The following is a 16,567-nucleotide window of genomic DNA, read 5'->3' on the forward strand; positions in this document are numbered from 1 at the left end:
TATAGACATGTCTGGACAAATAATACCCGGGCCAGATCACGGAAGGCTGATTCCACTTTTAAATATATATATATACGTATTTTGATGAAGAGGTTGGTCGTCGATAACTGAAAATGGCAGTAAAAGAGGCAACCGACATCCAATCTCAAGCGCATGATTATCCTCTCAAATTGCAGGAAATTGTGTTCTAGAGGGTTTGAAAATCCAAATTTTCCCGGGGGAGCATGCCCCCGGACCCCCCTAGAATGCGAGCGCCTGCGGCGCTCGTCTCGCGCCTACGGCGCTCATTACGCCCCTCCCGAATATTTGGACGCATACTTTCAAGAACCTGGCGGGAACGCTGCATGTGACCTACAGTGTTTATCTAACACCCAGAAGTTTATCAATGTTTGCTTCTGACCGATTTTTTAAATTAGTGCAACCCTCAAAAGAGTAAAAAGGTTATCAGGCAAAAGAAAATCTAGGTACCAGTACAGTCCAGGTCCAGAGAATCAGGTCCAGGTTCAGGTCTGGACCTGATCCTCTGGACCTGGACTGTACCGGTACCTGAATTTGAATTATCTGACATTGAAAATTGTGAATGGGCAATACTCAAAATAATGGTTCATTTTAGTTTTTTTTTTTACTACAAAGGATTCTGTTTCGTGGAGTTTTTATTTTTAAATCCTATTAGAGTCACATTAACAACACTAACTGGCGCTATTTTAGACCAAGTTTGACTGTAGAAGCTTGGTAAAGAATAACTATCAACTCTCCTATACTTAACTCTTGTTAGTTTGTTGGACTGGTAAGCCCTAAAACACATGAACACCTGGCGGTATAATATAATCTGTTCATTTTCAAATCGGTCCTACATCCGGTCTACTGATTTTTTCAGGTCTGGTTTTTACCGGTTTGTACTGGTCCCCACTCCTTCCCCCATCCCAACAAAATGCAGGTTACGGCCTGCACCTTGACCTCTAAAGGCTAAAAGAACAACAGTTGACCTTGACTTGACCAGACAGGCGGATATGTACACCTAACCGTCACCTCTCTCCGTCAGGTCAACACAATGGGCTTCGTCAAAACCAGGCCAGGTAATTGTTAAAGATAACAGCAGACTTCCAGCTTTACATACCATCAGAAAGAACATTCCTGACAGAGGCTAGGTACTCATGTTCACCTGAGTAGAGTGAGGAAGTATCCTCACAACATTGGGGACAACTCAAGAGATTTGAACACACTTCAGAACCTGTAAGATCCTAAGTCAGTTATAACCCAAATCCTCCTTAAAGTTAAAGGTTGAAGAACAACAGTTGACCTTGACTTGACCAGACAGGCGGATATGTACACCTAACGGTCACCCTTCTACGTCAGGTCAACACAATGGGCGACGTCAAAACCAGGCCAGGTAATTGTTTAAGATAATTACCGACATCCAGCCTTAACAAAGGGCTCAACATAGTGGGAGACTGAAATCACTTAGGGATAGTCCACAATGGGTTAGGAATAGGGGAGGATAGGTTGTCACAATCTGTACATACCATTAGAAAAAAAAGGTGTACAAGTTACTACAACAAACATGTTTGCAAATCTCAAAAGTCTTCCAAAAGTCTAACATAAGCATTCACTGAAAACACTTAGGGGTAGTCAGTCCACAATGAGTCAGGGAAGACAGAACGTCATATTTTGTATACCTTTGGACATAAGAGGCGTACAACTACATGTAACAGTAACAAGCAGGAGACTTGCAAATTCCAAAAGAATTGCTTAAGTCTAAAATTCCAGTAAGCATTTCTAAAAATGATTCATATAGAGCTACATGTAGACTATGATGCCTTCGAATGATTGATAGAGCTAGCCAGAAACAGCAAGTATATTGTATATGTATTATATCTACCAAGAGGTATGTTTGCAAATTTCAAAGTCTTCAAAAGTCTTCCAAAAGTCTAACATAAGCAATTCTAAAAATGTTTTCGCATAGAGCTAGCCAGCAAATAAATCAGGATCCATCCAGGTGTTCACAATAACAGATGAACATGTATATTGAATCAGACAGGTGTATTCTACATAATAGTCCTAACTGTTTGACGTCTGACAATATATTAAGCAGAGTTCATCAATCAAAATGCAAAATGTCAAAGGTATTTCAGTCATCTATTATCATATCAAAGTGATATGAAAATATTTGACATGAAATTGTAAATTGTTTCAACCTTCATGAAAAACATGAGTTTTTACTCGTAATACTAATAGTAATACAAACTCTTCAATCTTCTTCTAAATTTGATTCAGGTGTATCTTCACCTATATCGATAAAGTACATGAAAAAATCTACTCTAGTATACTGTTCTTCTATGGAGTGCTTTATTAGGAAACTATAATTCAATATAACTTATAAGTATAAAGCCAAAGAAGAGCAAACTTGTAATTCAAGTCTTGTAGAATATTCAACAGAAAGCGAAGAACTTCAACGAGGCTTGGTTAGCGTGAAGAGCGTCACGTGTGGAAACGCCGCTCCACCCGATACCCGTGGGACTTCCACAATTTACGTAGGCCCTTTCTCCCTCGAGTGTCGTCCACGGAAAGTCTGACCGGACTTGCCGACACTCGACGGGCGCTAGAAAGAATGGTATTGCCTTCTGTGCACGGAGAATCCCCGCGAGTGTATGGCACTAGTGGGGGCAGGCATGCGCGTCTATTGTGCGGAGTCTGGTTAGACCATGGGAAACATTCCCAATCAATACAGCTTGGAAACACAACGACTACAAGTACACTCCACTTGCTATACTCATAAGGACAGCCTGCTCACCCCTATAACATCATGGTATGGTCCACTGTTAACCATAGGTTGGACCATTACAAACAGAAATGGGGGTCGTTTCCAAATTTGTTGCAGTGGTAAGTAGCCTGGGTACCATCCATATTCTACCGGGGCTCCTTACACTTGCTACCCCGGTAGAAATAGGATGGTACCCAGGCTAGTGGTAAGAGAATTGGACATTTCTAAGATCGCAAGGATAACCTGCCCACCCCTACACCAACATGGCATGATCCATAACATTGAGAACATCAACCACAGGGTTGGACCATTCCAAAACTGAAATGGGGGGGTCATTTTCTAAAAGTGTTGCAGGTGGTAAGAGGAATCGGGACATTTTCTTAAAATTACCTGGAGAACACAGGGTAGACCTTTGGTCGAGGAAGTTCCTTAAGCCATCCAGGTTGAGAGTATGGTGTGACAACACTGACCTTGTCTTAACAAAGAGTACTTAAGTTGAAAGTCAGATCAAGGCAAATCAGTGGGCCAAAGTTCAATTCTAGCAATGTATAGGCAATTGGTCCCAGCGCCGACATGTCATTTTGTACTGCATTTGTAATTTCGGATGGTGACGTAAAGCTGGTGTATGAGGGAGCTTCAGGTATGAGCCTCAGTGACAAACCTCTGCACGTAAAAGAGCCCAACACACTTATCCAGAAGAGTACATGTGACCCGTGTGTTTGGCTAAAACATGCGAGCCATAACGAAGCTGTATTAGACTACTAGTTATAACCGAAAAGCGTCGTGCTTTGTCCCAAGTCTCAATTTAAACAAAAATACTGAGTGCTAACCTGAAAAAAACGTTTTCAAGTCTTTGGTATGACTCATACCCAGCATCAAACTCAGGACCAAATGCAAGGCATACACTCTACTCACTTGGCCATTCCCCAGGTCCAAACCTGTAACTAATCTAAAATTGCTGCCAAGAGGCTCCCTCGGCAGGGGAGGGTTTAAACTTTAATACTACTCAATGAACCATCCTTCCACACAACACCCACCCCCTCCCCTGATCTGGGTTTGTTGTTATGTCAAATTGTTGCCAAAAAAAGCTCCCTAAGCAGGGTAGGGTTAAAGACTCTTTAATGAACCTTCCTTCCCCACATAGGGCTCGAAATACTTTTCTGCATACCTGCACTGGTGCAGGTGGCATTGAAAATTACCTGCACCAGACAAATTCTACCTGCACCACTCTGAATATAGAAAGTATGGATCCTACTAAAATTGTTCAGGAACCATTGCTATTTTTTTCTTTTATATTTCATAGGTGGTAACAGTCAATATAGCTAATAACAATCCACATACACCTACATCATACTGGGACATTTATGTATAAAACCCAGTACATGGACCAGTGCAGGTTAGGTGCAGGTAGACACCAAAAGTACCTGCACAGCTCCAATTTTACCTGCATATGCAGGTGGTATTTTGAGCCCTGATGAGCCTTTCTTCCACCTAACACCCACCCCCTCCCTAGATCTCCAGTTTGTTGTTATTTTTGGACGTCTCCTTTCCCATTGTGGCCAGGCTGATTGGTTTTCTGTTCAGGGTGGTTTAATGAAACATCTTGTTTGGGGTGAAAACTTGACCCAGGGGAGAAGTGATGACCCCTTGACCTTGAAAACATCACTTAGAACATGCCAGGAGGTTATGGGATACTAATGGTTTCCAGCAGTGGGGGAGAGTAGTTACTATTCCACACCCAAACCACACAACAACTTGAGGTCTATTCCACACCCATTACGTTTAACCATTGGATAAAGGAGATTTCTTTTGTACAACTACTAAAGCCAACCTGCTCATGTTTAGGCCTATCGGACTTTTTCCTCAGACCTACTGACTGGAGTTCTGCTTCTCACTGCTATATGTAGGTGATTACAGTGAGAACACAATCCCAAACATGGCTAAGTTTGTATCCCCCCTCATCCCAGTTCATCACTGGGGTACATTTGAGACTGTGTTAGCGTTGCGAAAGCACCACCTACATCGGCTATATACAGCAGCCAGAAGTAGCACTGAAGTTAGAAGCTCTGACTGACGAAGATGTCTAACAGGCATTGCGTCATATTACTAAGGTGAGAAAGAGATCTCCAATATCCTAGATGGACTGGTCAGTTGGTGGCCTTGAAGTTGAACCCACAGTCACAACTACATTGATGGACCATTGGATATTGGTTGACCCTTTGGGTAATGCCTTGCCACCAATAGATCTGCTTGGAGACTAATGAATATCAAGTGCTAGAGAGATGAGACTGAATTCATTCCCATGCATCGCTCCCCACAGGAGTAACCTACATAGTTTAATGGTGCAGTTCCTCAGTTAAACTGGATCACAGCAAACATTACATTACCATCTTTATGGGTAGGGGAGGGCAGTCTTGACAGGACCAGCTCTAAACAAGTGACTGTAGGTAACATAGGTAACCTTGACGTATTTATGGTTTCTGCCAAATTAGTTGCAACGATATAAAATATATTATGCCGATGATACTGACAGTCCCAGACAGACAAATAATGACTAACAGGTAAGAAAATGAAGCCCTAATATTACTGATAGCTTACCAGGACAAAGTATGTACTTGTTTATTACACTCTGTCCTCAGAGGTTACCCACTGTCACAGAGTAACATGGAACAAACGCTTATCACAAAATTAATCTACTGTAAATCTTCAGATATTTGCAACAGTTTTAATTTCCCAGTAATTGCAAATCAACAAAAATATTTCCGCCGTGCCAATATGCATTTTTAAGACATTACAACTGTATATCTTAAGTTCTTAACAGTATCAACTGCAACCTTAAAACACTTCAAAAATCAGTGACCATGAAACCGTGTCCCAGCAAATATAGATGAATTTACAGTCAGTGGACACATTTGATGCATCGCCCCGAAGGGAACATGCCTTGTTCCAGGACTTTAATGAAAAGCATTTCTCGGAAACTATTGGGAGCAAACCCCTAAAAATAATCTGTTTCTTACTCTAAGGCTATATCAATTCATTATTGTGGTTCTTGGTAAGGATGAAAAAAAAGGGCTGGGAAGAAAACTTTTCATAACCATTATCACACAAACTGTGTGTACCAAGGAATAGACTTTCTCCTTGTAATTTAAAATATTTATTCTGACTTTCTAGTTCAGCGCTATCTTTTTCCAAATCAGAGAAGCAAGGAAACTAATAAGAACGAGCTGAACTGATACAGAGATGTAGGCCAAGGCTAATATCATGTACAGGTGTGATAAACACAAGATAAACACTTAACAAATAACAGAAAATCAAGACGGCTTTAGAAAACCGATTGCCAAATCTTCTGTGATGCCTCAATGTTCAAATACTTAGAGTTAGACTAAAGGGATAAAGAGAGAGAGAAAAGATACATTTTTACGGCTTAACCAACATCTCTGCCTGTGTTCACATAAAAAAACCTGCATCTTGTTTTCTTTTCCATTTGCTTTCTCACCCTCCTTTCTATTTTCAGCCGAGAAAACCGGTTTCCAGATCTTCTGTGGTGCCCCACAGTAAAAAAACTTTAGTTAGAGTCTTAGACTAAGGGAGGGAGACAGAGAGAGAATGGATACATTTTCACGGCTTTACCAACATCTATGCCTGTGTTCACATCTAAAGAAAAGCATCTTGTTTTCTTTTCCCTTTCCTTTCTCACCCTCCTTTCTATTTTCGGCTGTAGTAAAACTGTGCCAAACAAATCCCCGAGCCTCTTCCTTCCCGCATCTTCCTACAACAGGATTTTCTGGGCCGGTGAGCGAGTCCTCTCTACTCCACACCGCCGATCGTCATCCCAGCAGGAATTTTAATCGCTTTGTCCACTACAAGGTTGCTGGGAATTCCGTCTTCTGTCCGGTTGCCATGGCGACGGTCACGGTCGACCTCAGCTCAACTGGTGCTTGTGTGTTTGCATCAGGTTATGCCGCGGATGATAGGGCCACGCCAATATGATTTCCTGGTTGTTGGGATTTGCAATTGTGGATATTTAATGGAGTGAGCAAACAATTAAGATCAAAGAAGAAACAGACATGATGGTCTGTGTGCTCTTTACCATAAGGCATAGGCCGTTCCTTTTTATTTCCCGTTCTTTGTGGGAAAGGCCGACGTATCTTTGGAATTCGTGGTAAGGCTGCCGAACTTTGCGCAGTCGACTCCTTGCTTTTGGCATATTATGAAGGGGTTCTATCCACATTAGTGTAAAGCGTTGTATGGACCCCATGCAGACCCTTGGACATGTCAAGGTTTGTGATATATAAAAAAGTCTCTAGGCACATAGCAAGAGACAAAGGGACACCCTCCTGCAATACTAAACACTGCCATCTTGGCACTATCCCAAGCTTGATTGACAGCACCTTGGCACAACATCTTCACATCTACAGTCCTGAGCCCTGACCAAGACAAACAATCACATGGTCTGAAAACTAAACCTCCATTTTCACAGGAGGTAAGAAGTTTTCTTAGTAACTTTCTCAGCACATAGCAATCATAAGTTCCACGGCCAGGACAAAGTGCCTAGGGTACAGAACTCTTTCATATACGATGTCAACGGACATTACAACAAGTCAGTGTAAAAGTTTGATCCACTCTTGTTTTTCTTCCCCTGCATTTCAAGGTTTGTGATATACGTGTATAAAAAGTTTCTAGAAACATGGTGGGAGACAAAGGGACAGACTCCTGCAATACTAAAGGGGGCCCCAATGCCCTTTTGCGTAGAGCGTAATCGGCCGTTTTAATTCTACGTAGAACGTTGTCGGACGCTCTAATTTAACGTAGAACGTAATCGGTGCATTTTGCGTAGAGCGGAATCAGCCATTTCAATTCTACGTAAAGCGTTGTATCTACCCCGAATTTACCGTAGAACGTAATTGATGAATTGTGCGTGTAGCGTAATCGGACCTGACCAAAAAACCAACACTTTCCCTGAGGTCCCGTCCGTCTTTTTTTGTTATCCTCCCCTTCTACACAATGGAACAATCTAATCCACTCGTTCCCAGAGCGTTGTACAACACAAGGGAATGATGCCACGGTGCCCTGGACTCGAGATTGTCTTACCATCGATGACGTTTAAGATGACCATTGGCCGTCGTGGAACATCTTGACCATCTTGCACAGACAACCGCAGGCCTGTCACAGATGGAGATTTGAAATCACATGACCCACGAGGCCCTATAGGGTCTAACTAGATTTTTCTTGGCGGGAACATCCTCACTCAAGATGGAGGTCCCGGAGCAGCGCATCATCCCCATCATCGTGCGGGTGATGGGAAACTCGGGGCCGGTGTTGTCCCAGTACCGGTCGAACATCACCCTGTCAGTTTTGGGAAACGACATGCGTGAGATCCCGAAGATCTTGGACCAATACCTCGGCCTGAAGGAGGTGGCGGGGAAAGTTGGGCTGAAGTGTTTTGATGTAACCCTGGCCAGATATGACGTTCGGTCTCAGTCCACGTTCACCATACACACCCAGCAGCAGTTCGATGTGGAAATGGGCATTCTAAAGGATGCGAAAAGTGAACTTGCCGGTAGGTCATCCTTTTTAACTTTCCATGTGCTTACACTATTTTTGGCCTATTGTATATGCTTCTAGTCTGTATCAAATGATCTGTAAGGACGTGTGTGCGAGCGAGCGCGTGTGTGTGGTATGGTCATGTTTTCTTCACTCTAAGACCATATGTGGCATGGCTGACCACATGGGTTGTGACATCGGAGATGATAGACGACCATAGACAGGACAGGCGCCATGTCCTCCCCTTACGATCGCTTTGCCTCAAGGAGATGATAAGTTAATTAGTTCAAGACCCGTCAGCTAGGCTAGGAGGCTTTATTTTCCAAGCAGAGGTTAGGAGAGAGGAGCGAGCCGGTAAAAATCCTGACTACTACACTACTACACACTAATCTTTGCAACTCAACCTCTGCTTGGAGAATAATGAGTCTTCCCTATTTTTTTTCACGTGTCTTGAATGAACTTTTTGAATTTTCATAAAAAAACATCATCAAATTTTCCGAACTACTTCAAACCAACTGTTCTGCAGAACATTGCTCTCATGGCGCGTACGATACATAAGAGTCATAAGATAAGACTACATTATGTAGTACATAACAAAAGTTACAGAACTTTGTCCATTTTGTTTCTCCCTCAGTGACAGTGAAGGAGAGGAAGGTGTTGCTCACCAACGACAACAGTCGTATTGTGGTGCAGGTTGGCAACTGTTCGCAGCATCAAGGAAGACAAGGTATTCCCATTTTTTAAACGTTACAAGATAAAATGTTGTTGATGGATGGCTATAAATCACAGCACGTGAACGCCTTGGTCTTCGGTTTCTAGCGTAGTACCTGTATTAGTTCTAAACACTTTACATCACTTCAAGTGTAGTGTTAAGGGCTACATTAATATCTTCAAAACTTAAAAATAAAGCCAAATTGAATCTTATCTCGCTGTATAGAGTCACGTAATCAATGGGCGTGGCGTGTGCGTGGCGAACGCCTTCCACGTGCTTTTGTTTGTGTTCCATGTTTAACGGGTGGTCTCTGACGGGCGCCCACAGTCCTGATAAACTGCTTTCCCGTGGTGACTAGAGTAGAGGGACAATTGACAGCCAGAATCCCGACAATTTTGTCAGAAATAAAAGAAAACAACAACGGCTTGTGGTCTTTAACCATAGACTGTTGCCTTCTAAAACTAGTAAAAGTGAAGTCATTGAAAACAGGGACGTACTGACAGGACGATCGCATATCGAACCCGCTGGTCGCGTTAAAACCGTAGGCCACATGTCTATATGAATTATGCTTTTGTCTTTGTCTTTTTAATTGACAGTCTTTCGTAATGAGTGTGAAACAGACTGAAAAAGAAAGAAGTTAACACTGTTCTATGATGTACTTTAACTATATTACTCTTCTGTACCTAGTCTTGTCCAGCAACAAACGGGGTCGAAAGAAGAAAGTAAGCACCTTGGAGGATGGCTGTCTTCTTGATGCCATCAAAAACGGCCGCCCCATCGTCAGGAACCAGAGACAGGCGGAAGAGTTTAAGAAGTTAACTGATGGTAAGTCGACAATCTATTCATCTATGGCAACCGCGTAACGGTGTACAGCATCTTGATACTGTTTACATCTTGAATAGTGATGATTTAAGACAACAGGTAAATGTAGTGAATGGTGCGTGAAATTTTTAACGTTTATAGGCGTTTTGTGTGTGTGCAGGGGGGGGGGGTGTTTGGCAATTATGAAAACAAATGTTTCACCCATGTTTTTTCAGGGCTAGCTGAAATGAATAGCACAGCCAACAACGAACTGCTGGCGAAATGCGGATCCTGCCACCAACCCATCAAACTCCCTACAGATCGTACCTGGAAAGGACGAGTCAAGTTTTTCAAGCGTGAGTCAAACATTTTCTAAGCTTACTATATTTAAGTATCTACATACATGGTCTATAGATATAACAGGGGTGTTGGAACAAAACCTATTAGGACCATTGTGGTTTACATTTGGTCATAACACGAACAAGACGTCCATACTCGTAGTCTCGTACTATAATTTCCTAACCCAGTGTCAACAATGTTATTGTATACAGTTCACTATGAGAAGTGCAGGGAGCGGCAGAGGTCTTCGGAGAAGGGAAAGCAGCTGATCAGCGACAGCAGGAATGCCATGGCCTCCTGGCTCCGGAACGCACCAGCATCCTCCAGTTCCTCCTCCTCCGCTGGTCCAGAGATGCCTTCTCCTGAGTTCCCTGACCTCGACAATACGAACATTCCAGACTTAGATACCATGTAAGACCATATTACAAAGCTATGTACATATATGCAACATCACTATTCCTGTACAATTCAGTCTTCTTGCCTTAACCAATATTATAGAATAAAACATTTGTCTGAAATCTTGTCTTTTTTTCTTCTTTATCCATAGTGGTGTTGGTTATTTGGACGACAGCTTCCCCAATATTGATGAAGACATTTCCATGGAGTGTCATTCCTGTGAGTCCATTTTAGGGAATGAAGGTGAAGCCAGACAGCGAATGAGTACAAGCGATAGTGAGTCTAATATTGATATGAGTAGTTCAGAGGAACAAGAAGAAGACGAATCCCCAACACAGTGTGTTGTAGACATACCAGTGTGTCTTCAAGAGATAGACCCGTTGGCACGTAAACTGCACGAAGCCCGTCAGGCAGGCCTTGTACCAGATGACCGCATATTCTTTAAGTGGCTCTCGGGCAATCTGGACTACCTGCTCAACAAACAGCAGTTCGAGTGGGATGAAGATGTCGTCGAGTTTTGTAGATCGATAAAATATCACGGTGGGGAAAGAACACTCAACTTCTTGAGAGGGCCAATGCATCTCGGGCAAGGTCGTGGTGGCACAAAAGACCCGACGTCCGCTAAAATGAACCTTGGTGGGCCCTCAAGCCATGCTGTTGCCAAAAAGAACGCGGGGTACACCACCAGAAGTGGAATCCTCCATGACTTGATTCTCGCATTCCATGCGTTAGCTTGTGATCATCCCACAGACGTCATACCCGTGATCGACAATAGCACAGTCAAAGTAATCCCTGTCGTGATGCAAGGCGACGGGACATCCCTCAAACCAGCAATCCAGTTCGACCCACTCACAAAGACCAACGTAGGCCTGACCTTTCCCGTCGACTTAGAGTACGTGAGGGAAAACCAGGAACCTGACCTCAAGGTGCTAGAGGAAAAGATCGTGTCCGAGGCCCACGTAATGCTGTTATACAGCTTGGACGGGAACCTCTCCATGCCAGTAGCCGTAGACTACCTTGCGAAGAAAGGGAAGACGGGGGAGGTGATGCAGCAAATGTTTACCAACAGGGTGAGGACAGTCCAGACCTGCCGCAGGTGTCTTCAAACAGCACAAGTCAGAGAATTAGTTGTCGAGGACGCCCCAGACTGCGAAAGCCACTGTGACGCTTGCCTCACCAACGGCTTTGTGTGTGAAGAGTGTGAAACACGTGGACATGACGCAATCTACCCGGCAGCTAGGGCATGTTCCAGGTGCATTGAGGAGAAACGACAGTGCCAGAAGATACTTGTCATGGTTCTAAGCACAGATTGTGAAGAGGGAAACAAGAAAGCCATGAAAGGACTTAGTGAAATCGTCGCTGTAGACCCTTACTTACAACTTCTTGTCCACATTCCCGACGCAGTACATGTGGGAAAGTCGTTGAAGGGTGGCTTCGCCAACTGGTTCCTGATTGTACAAGGCGTTCGTGTCTGTCTAGCAGTTCTCTATATGCTGCGGAAGAGAGGCGACGCAGTCCTAAAAAGCCAACTAAGGAAATTACTGCGTGAGGATGATGTCAGAAATCGAGACCGCATGTCCGTGGAATCGGTGAGCCGACTCACTCAGCCTGCGGTTATCCAACTGCTGCGTACCACCGGGTGGGTGGTATACACGATCGTACCGGACCTACTGAGAAACCCTGAGACCAACAGACCAGGGATGTATCCCCACATCGTTGCAGTAACCCCCGGTCCGTTCGGGTTCTACTTGGCGCTGGACTTCAACCCATTAACAACACATTACCGCCTCATCAAAGTAAGAACACATAATCCAGCAGATGTAGTGGTCATAAAGGACAATTTGAAAGACGCTCATTCGCTGGCGTATATGGATGGTGTAGCATATGTGTGCGAAGCCACTCAAATCTGTGTTGTTGCGGTGGAAGGAAAGTTGTCCCTGAACATCTCTTCCTTGAAGAAAAAGGCGGATGTGATAGCAGAGTTGGAAAAACGTGGTCTAAGCTCAAATGGCAGCATGGCGCAGTTAAAGGTTCGCCTAAAGAAGCACCTAGCTGAGGTCTCGACAACATATGGGCCTGATTGTCAGCACAGAAAGACAAACCTGAACATCATCGGTGGCGGTCAGATGTCTCCACGGGCCATTTGCTGTTCAGGTACTGACGCACTGATGGTTGGAGAAGACAGAAGCCGTACTATTTTACATATCCAGATCGAGAAAGATGGAGTCGGTTTGCTTGGCCACAAGGAAAGTATAACTCCGTGCCCTTCTTCTTGTAGGAACATCGTGTCAATTTCATCAGGTATGGGTGGCCACATTTACGCCACGTTCCGTGGAGATATGGGTGGTGTGTACAAGCACGACGAAACATGGCATACAATTGCGCTGAACAACACGGATGCCTGCACAGAAGCCCACAGTGTCACCTGGTACGGCGTCGGGGAAACACTGGTGGCCTTTACAGACAGCGCCAGCCACCAGGTAAAGGTCGTAAAGCAAAGCGGTGAGATACAAACACTGGCGGGCAACGGCAAGCCTGGTCTACAGGACGGTACACTGCCGTTTGCAGAATTCCACCAGCCTCGTGGCATTTGCAAAGACATGCAATGTCTTCTGGTTGCAGATTCAGCAACTGGCTGTATTCGTATGGTTACAGATGTCGGCGCCGCAGCTCTGTTCCCAGAGAAGGTCGGTAGGCTGTACAGGGCCTTCGGTATGCATTGTCCACAAGAAAACGCTCCAAACCCATCGACCAACCAAGCCGTACAAGCCGTGAAAGAACTGAACACATTTTTGAAGACCTGCAAAGATGACGTCAATGCCATACGAGGTAAGAACGGCGCAACAAATGGTAGAGAGGGAACAGTTTCCAGCAAGACTCAGGAAAGCGTCGAAATTTTAGAAGAGGGTCTGGAGAGGTTCCATAACAACTTGATAGCATTAAACAACACGTTTGTTCCACACATGAAGTCTCTACTCACACTGGCAACTGAAAACGTACATGCCACCCACCACTTCAGACACCCAACCGCCACTCTGCTGGAGTATGTTCAAGACTTTGGAAATACGATGAACGAAAGTCTCAAACGAATGGCCTTCTGGAGTGTATATTATCACACACATTCAAAGTCGTATTACCCAGTTGAAGCGGCAAAGATCCACCTGTCTGGACTCCCGCTAATGCGCTCCAGGAAACCAACACACATGAGAGCACCCGACACTGAAGTCATGAGGCAGTGGGCTGCTGACTTCGGCAAAGCTGTTCGGCAAAGAACAGTACGGCAAGAGACCACCATGCATAAGGCTGGGACTCTGCCTCTGACTCTCTACCAACAGAAGATGCCTAACGCCCGGCCTTTGACGGACGCCGTGATATATGCACCCAACGATGAAACTGATCCGCCCCGATCAACTCCGGATAATACACCTGCACAGGAGGACGACATGGAAACTCGGGAAGGAACAGATGCGCTATCGGACCCTGGAGACGTCCGTTCAGACAGTGAAGACGAAGTCGACAGTGAGAGTGACAGTGATGCGGGAGATACCGTTAGAGGAGAGGAATCTGAAAATCACACGTGGAGATCTACATCACTGATGACAAGATCTGGACGAATGGTGGCCGCTAATCGCCGTCTACAAGGTTACTTTTTCTTTTAGCCAGACGACAAAGAAATGCCATTAATCCAACACAAGACGTCCATTCAACATACAAACTTGTGACCGTATGTGACGCAAAGAAAGATGTACAGTTAACAATGTGTATATATTCAAATGTTTAAAATTGTGTCAAATGAGGCATCGAGCTTTTTGCACACGTGGAAGTGAATTCAGCAAAAATCGAACTCGGCAAGTGCCTTCGTTGTTACAGTGAGAACTCGTTCCCTGGATATTTTGGACACTGAGCGTGGACTGCTGTCGCTTGTCAGTAACCGAACAATGAACGTTCAAGGTAGCAACCCACGTGCCATGAAGGATGAATAGCCCGGCGCATTCTAGCCCCACGTGTTTCAAGTCAACAGGTAACATACATCAGTTAAGTTCACTTATCTTCTTCACTACTTGACATATATGTGTTACATACATTTGATTCTATTTACAAGTGAGTTTGTACCTATGCGCATGCAACTGAAACAAGCTGTTTATTGATATGAGTGAATTGGGACAGTGGGTTGTTTTTGTATCCACATGTTGGGAGAGTTTCTTGCGCGATAAGTTGCGCGATAAGTTGCGCGATAAGCTGCGTTGACCGAAGCCAAGTTTTGGGTTGACAGTATAAAACAGGGATTGATGCCTGCGACGGTGACATAAATTTTGTGTTGGTGTTGAGATACCAGAACTCCTCTTCGCGTATTCTGCTGTCGGCGATTGAGAGTTTATGTTCGACATTTTGCATTAAGTATAATTATAGAACGTATTAGAAGATAGCTAAGGTTTAAACACCGCTTAAACAGCTTTTTACTTCTTAATTTCCCAGAGATTCCTCCTCTAAGGATCTTCGCTCCCTTTGTCTTGATCCGCTGCTTATGCATATATGGCGTCAAAGTGTTCAGATCATATTGGCGGCTCAGCCCTGTTAATTTGTAGCGGTCCTTTGGTTATCAACGGAGTGTGATAATCACTTCCCTCCCCCTATTTTCACCAATCTCCTCAATAAGCCACAACCCTACTCTCCAAGCAGAGGTTGAATCGCGCCGATATCATGAGTGGAAGTCGGCAAAATTACACGGGCGCCCAACCTCTGCTTGGAGAGTACATAACCCCCCAACTTATATCCTTTGAATCTAAGTGTAGACAAGCATCTTGTTTCATGGACGGCCGTATTCCTGACCCTCCCCGAATGTTGAACGTCGAGGTAGTTATCACCACCCTACTCGCAACGTTCAAGACGATGCTATTGTCACCTCCAGGCCTCATAGAATCACCAGCATTGGCCTAAAAGTCAGGCAGAAAACGATTAAGATTTCCATGATGTGTTTGGGAACTTCGTAATTTAGCGTAGAGCGTAATGAAGCGTCCAGAATTTAGCGTACTACGTAGACGGCCTCCCGAATTTAGCGTAGAGCGTTGTCGGGACCCCCCCATTGGGGCCCTCCTTCATGGAAGGCAGCATTTACCTGACATGCATTTTTCATAATGCAAATCCTACTTAGGATCGACAGAAATAGTGGACTTGTTGGTGCAGCATGGTGCAACAGTAGACGTACGGGACGGCTGGCAGTTTACACCACTCCAGTATGCATGCAACTACAAAAATGTCGACACAGTCCGGCGACTGATTGAGCTCGGAGCAAGGCCTGATTTTGTCGACGAATATGCAGTAGCCCATATGCAAGTGTCATATCCTTCACACAGTCTATAGAATCAGCAACTGTTTATGTATATAAACAAACATTTACTAGTATATAACTTGACATTGAAATGAAGCTGGAACAATTGGTCTGCTTGTGTTTCTTTCTATCTTTTCTATCTTTCAGCCATTAGTCGTCGGAAATGTAGACAGTAGTATACGTAGAGGCTTGCCTATTGACTTAAATGAGTTATATCTTCCACTAGCTTGAGAAAATATGGCGGAAACATTGACAATGACGAGGGTTTTAAGCTGATACAAGAGGCGAGGAAGACCAAGCTGTTGAGATGCTGCAACCCTAAGTGTGGCAAACCAGGCTACAGGTAGGTTTGCTACTCTCCAAGCAGAGGTTAGACTCCGGCTGTTTTTTTTCAGTCGTTTTAGTATCGAACTTTCATTTTTGTATTGTATCTTGTACTGTCAAAACCTAACGTGCGTTTGACTGGCGTACTCCAAGAAAAATGGCAAAATAGAAAGCCCGATAAAAAACGACTAATAACAGCCGGAGCCAAACCTTCGAGAGTAAGGTTTTGCTACTGGCGGTTCCTCTGCTATTAAACGTTAATACTTCATTTCATGTTATCCGAGTGATAGAATCTGTACACTTTGTAACGCCAAAGATATTGAAAATGAAGTTCATTTTGTATTGGAGTGTGAGTTATATA

At 44.1% G+C, this 16,567-nt stretch overlaps 2 protein-coding genes across 5 annotated transcripts in view; both read left to right on the forward strand.

Moving 5' to 3' along the window:
* Positions 1–16,567, forward strand: part of LOC118408132 (poly [ADP-ribose] polymerase tankyrase-2-like) — a 124,245-nt gene that overhangs the window by 99,799 nt on the left and 7,879 nt on the right. For 3 of the 4 annotated variants that reach the window (XM_035808760.1, XM_035808765.1, XM_035808762.1), the window contains 2 exons: positions 15,706–15,883; positions 16,109–16,225. The exons of the other annotated variant lie outside the window; for it this stretch is intronic. In XM_035808760.1, coding sequence (XP_035664653.1) covers positions 15,706–15,883; positions 16,109–16,225 — 295 coding nt within the window. The remainder of the gene's footprint in view (positions 1–15,705; positions 15,884–16,108; positions 16,226–16,567) is intronic. 4 annotated transcript variants of the gene reach the window in all.
* LOC118408135 lies at positions 7,545–10,596 on the forward strand. Its single transcript, XM_035808767.1, has 5 exons — positions 7,545–8,321; positions 8,940–9,032; positions 9,705–9,842; positions 10,055–10,174; positions 10,370–10,596. The coding sequence occupies exons 1-5, from the start codon at positions 8,015–8,017 to the stop codon at positions 10,570–10,572; spliced, it is 861 nt and encodes a 286-aa protein (XP_035664660.1). The 5' UTR covers positions 7,545–8,014; the 3' UTR covers positions 10,573–10,596.

Source organism: Branchiostoma floridae, unplaced genomic scaffold (assembly GCF_000003815.2).
Source record: "Branchiostoma floridae strain S238N-H82 unplaced genomic scaffold, Bfl_VNyyK Sc7u5tJ_1558, whole genome shotgun sequence".
Lineage (NCBI taxonomy): Eukaryota > Metazoa > Chordata > Leptocardii > Amphioxiformes > Branchiostomatidae > Branchiostoma > Branchiostoma floridae.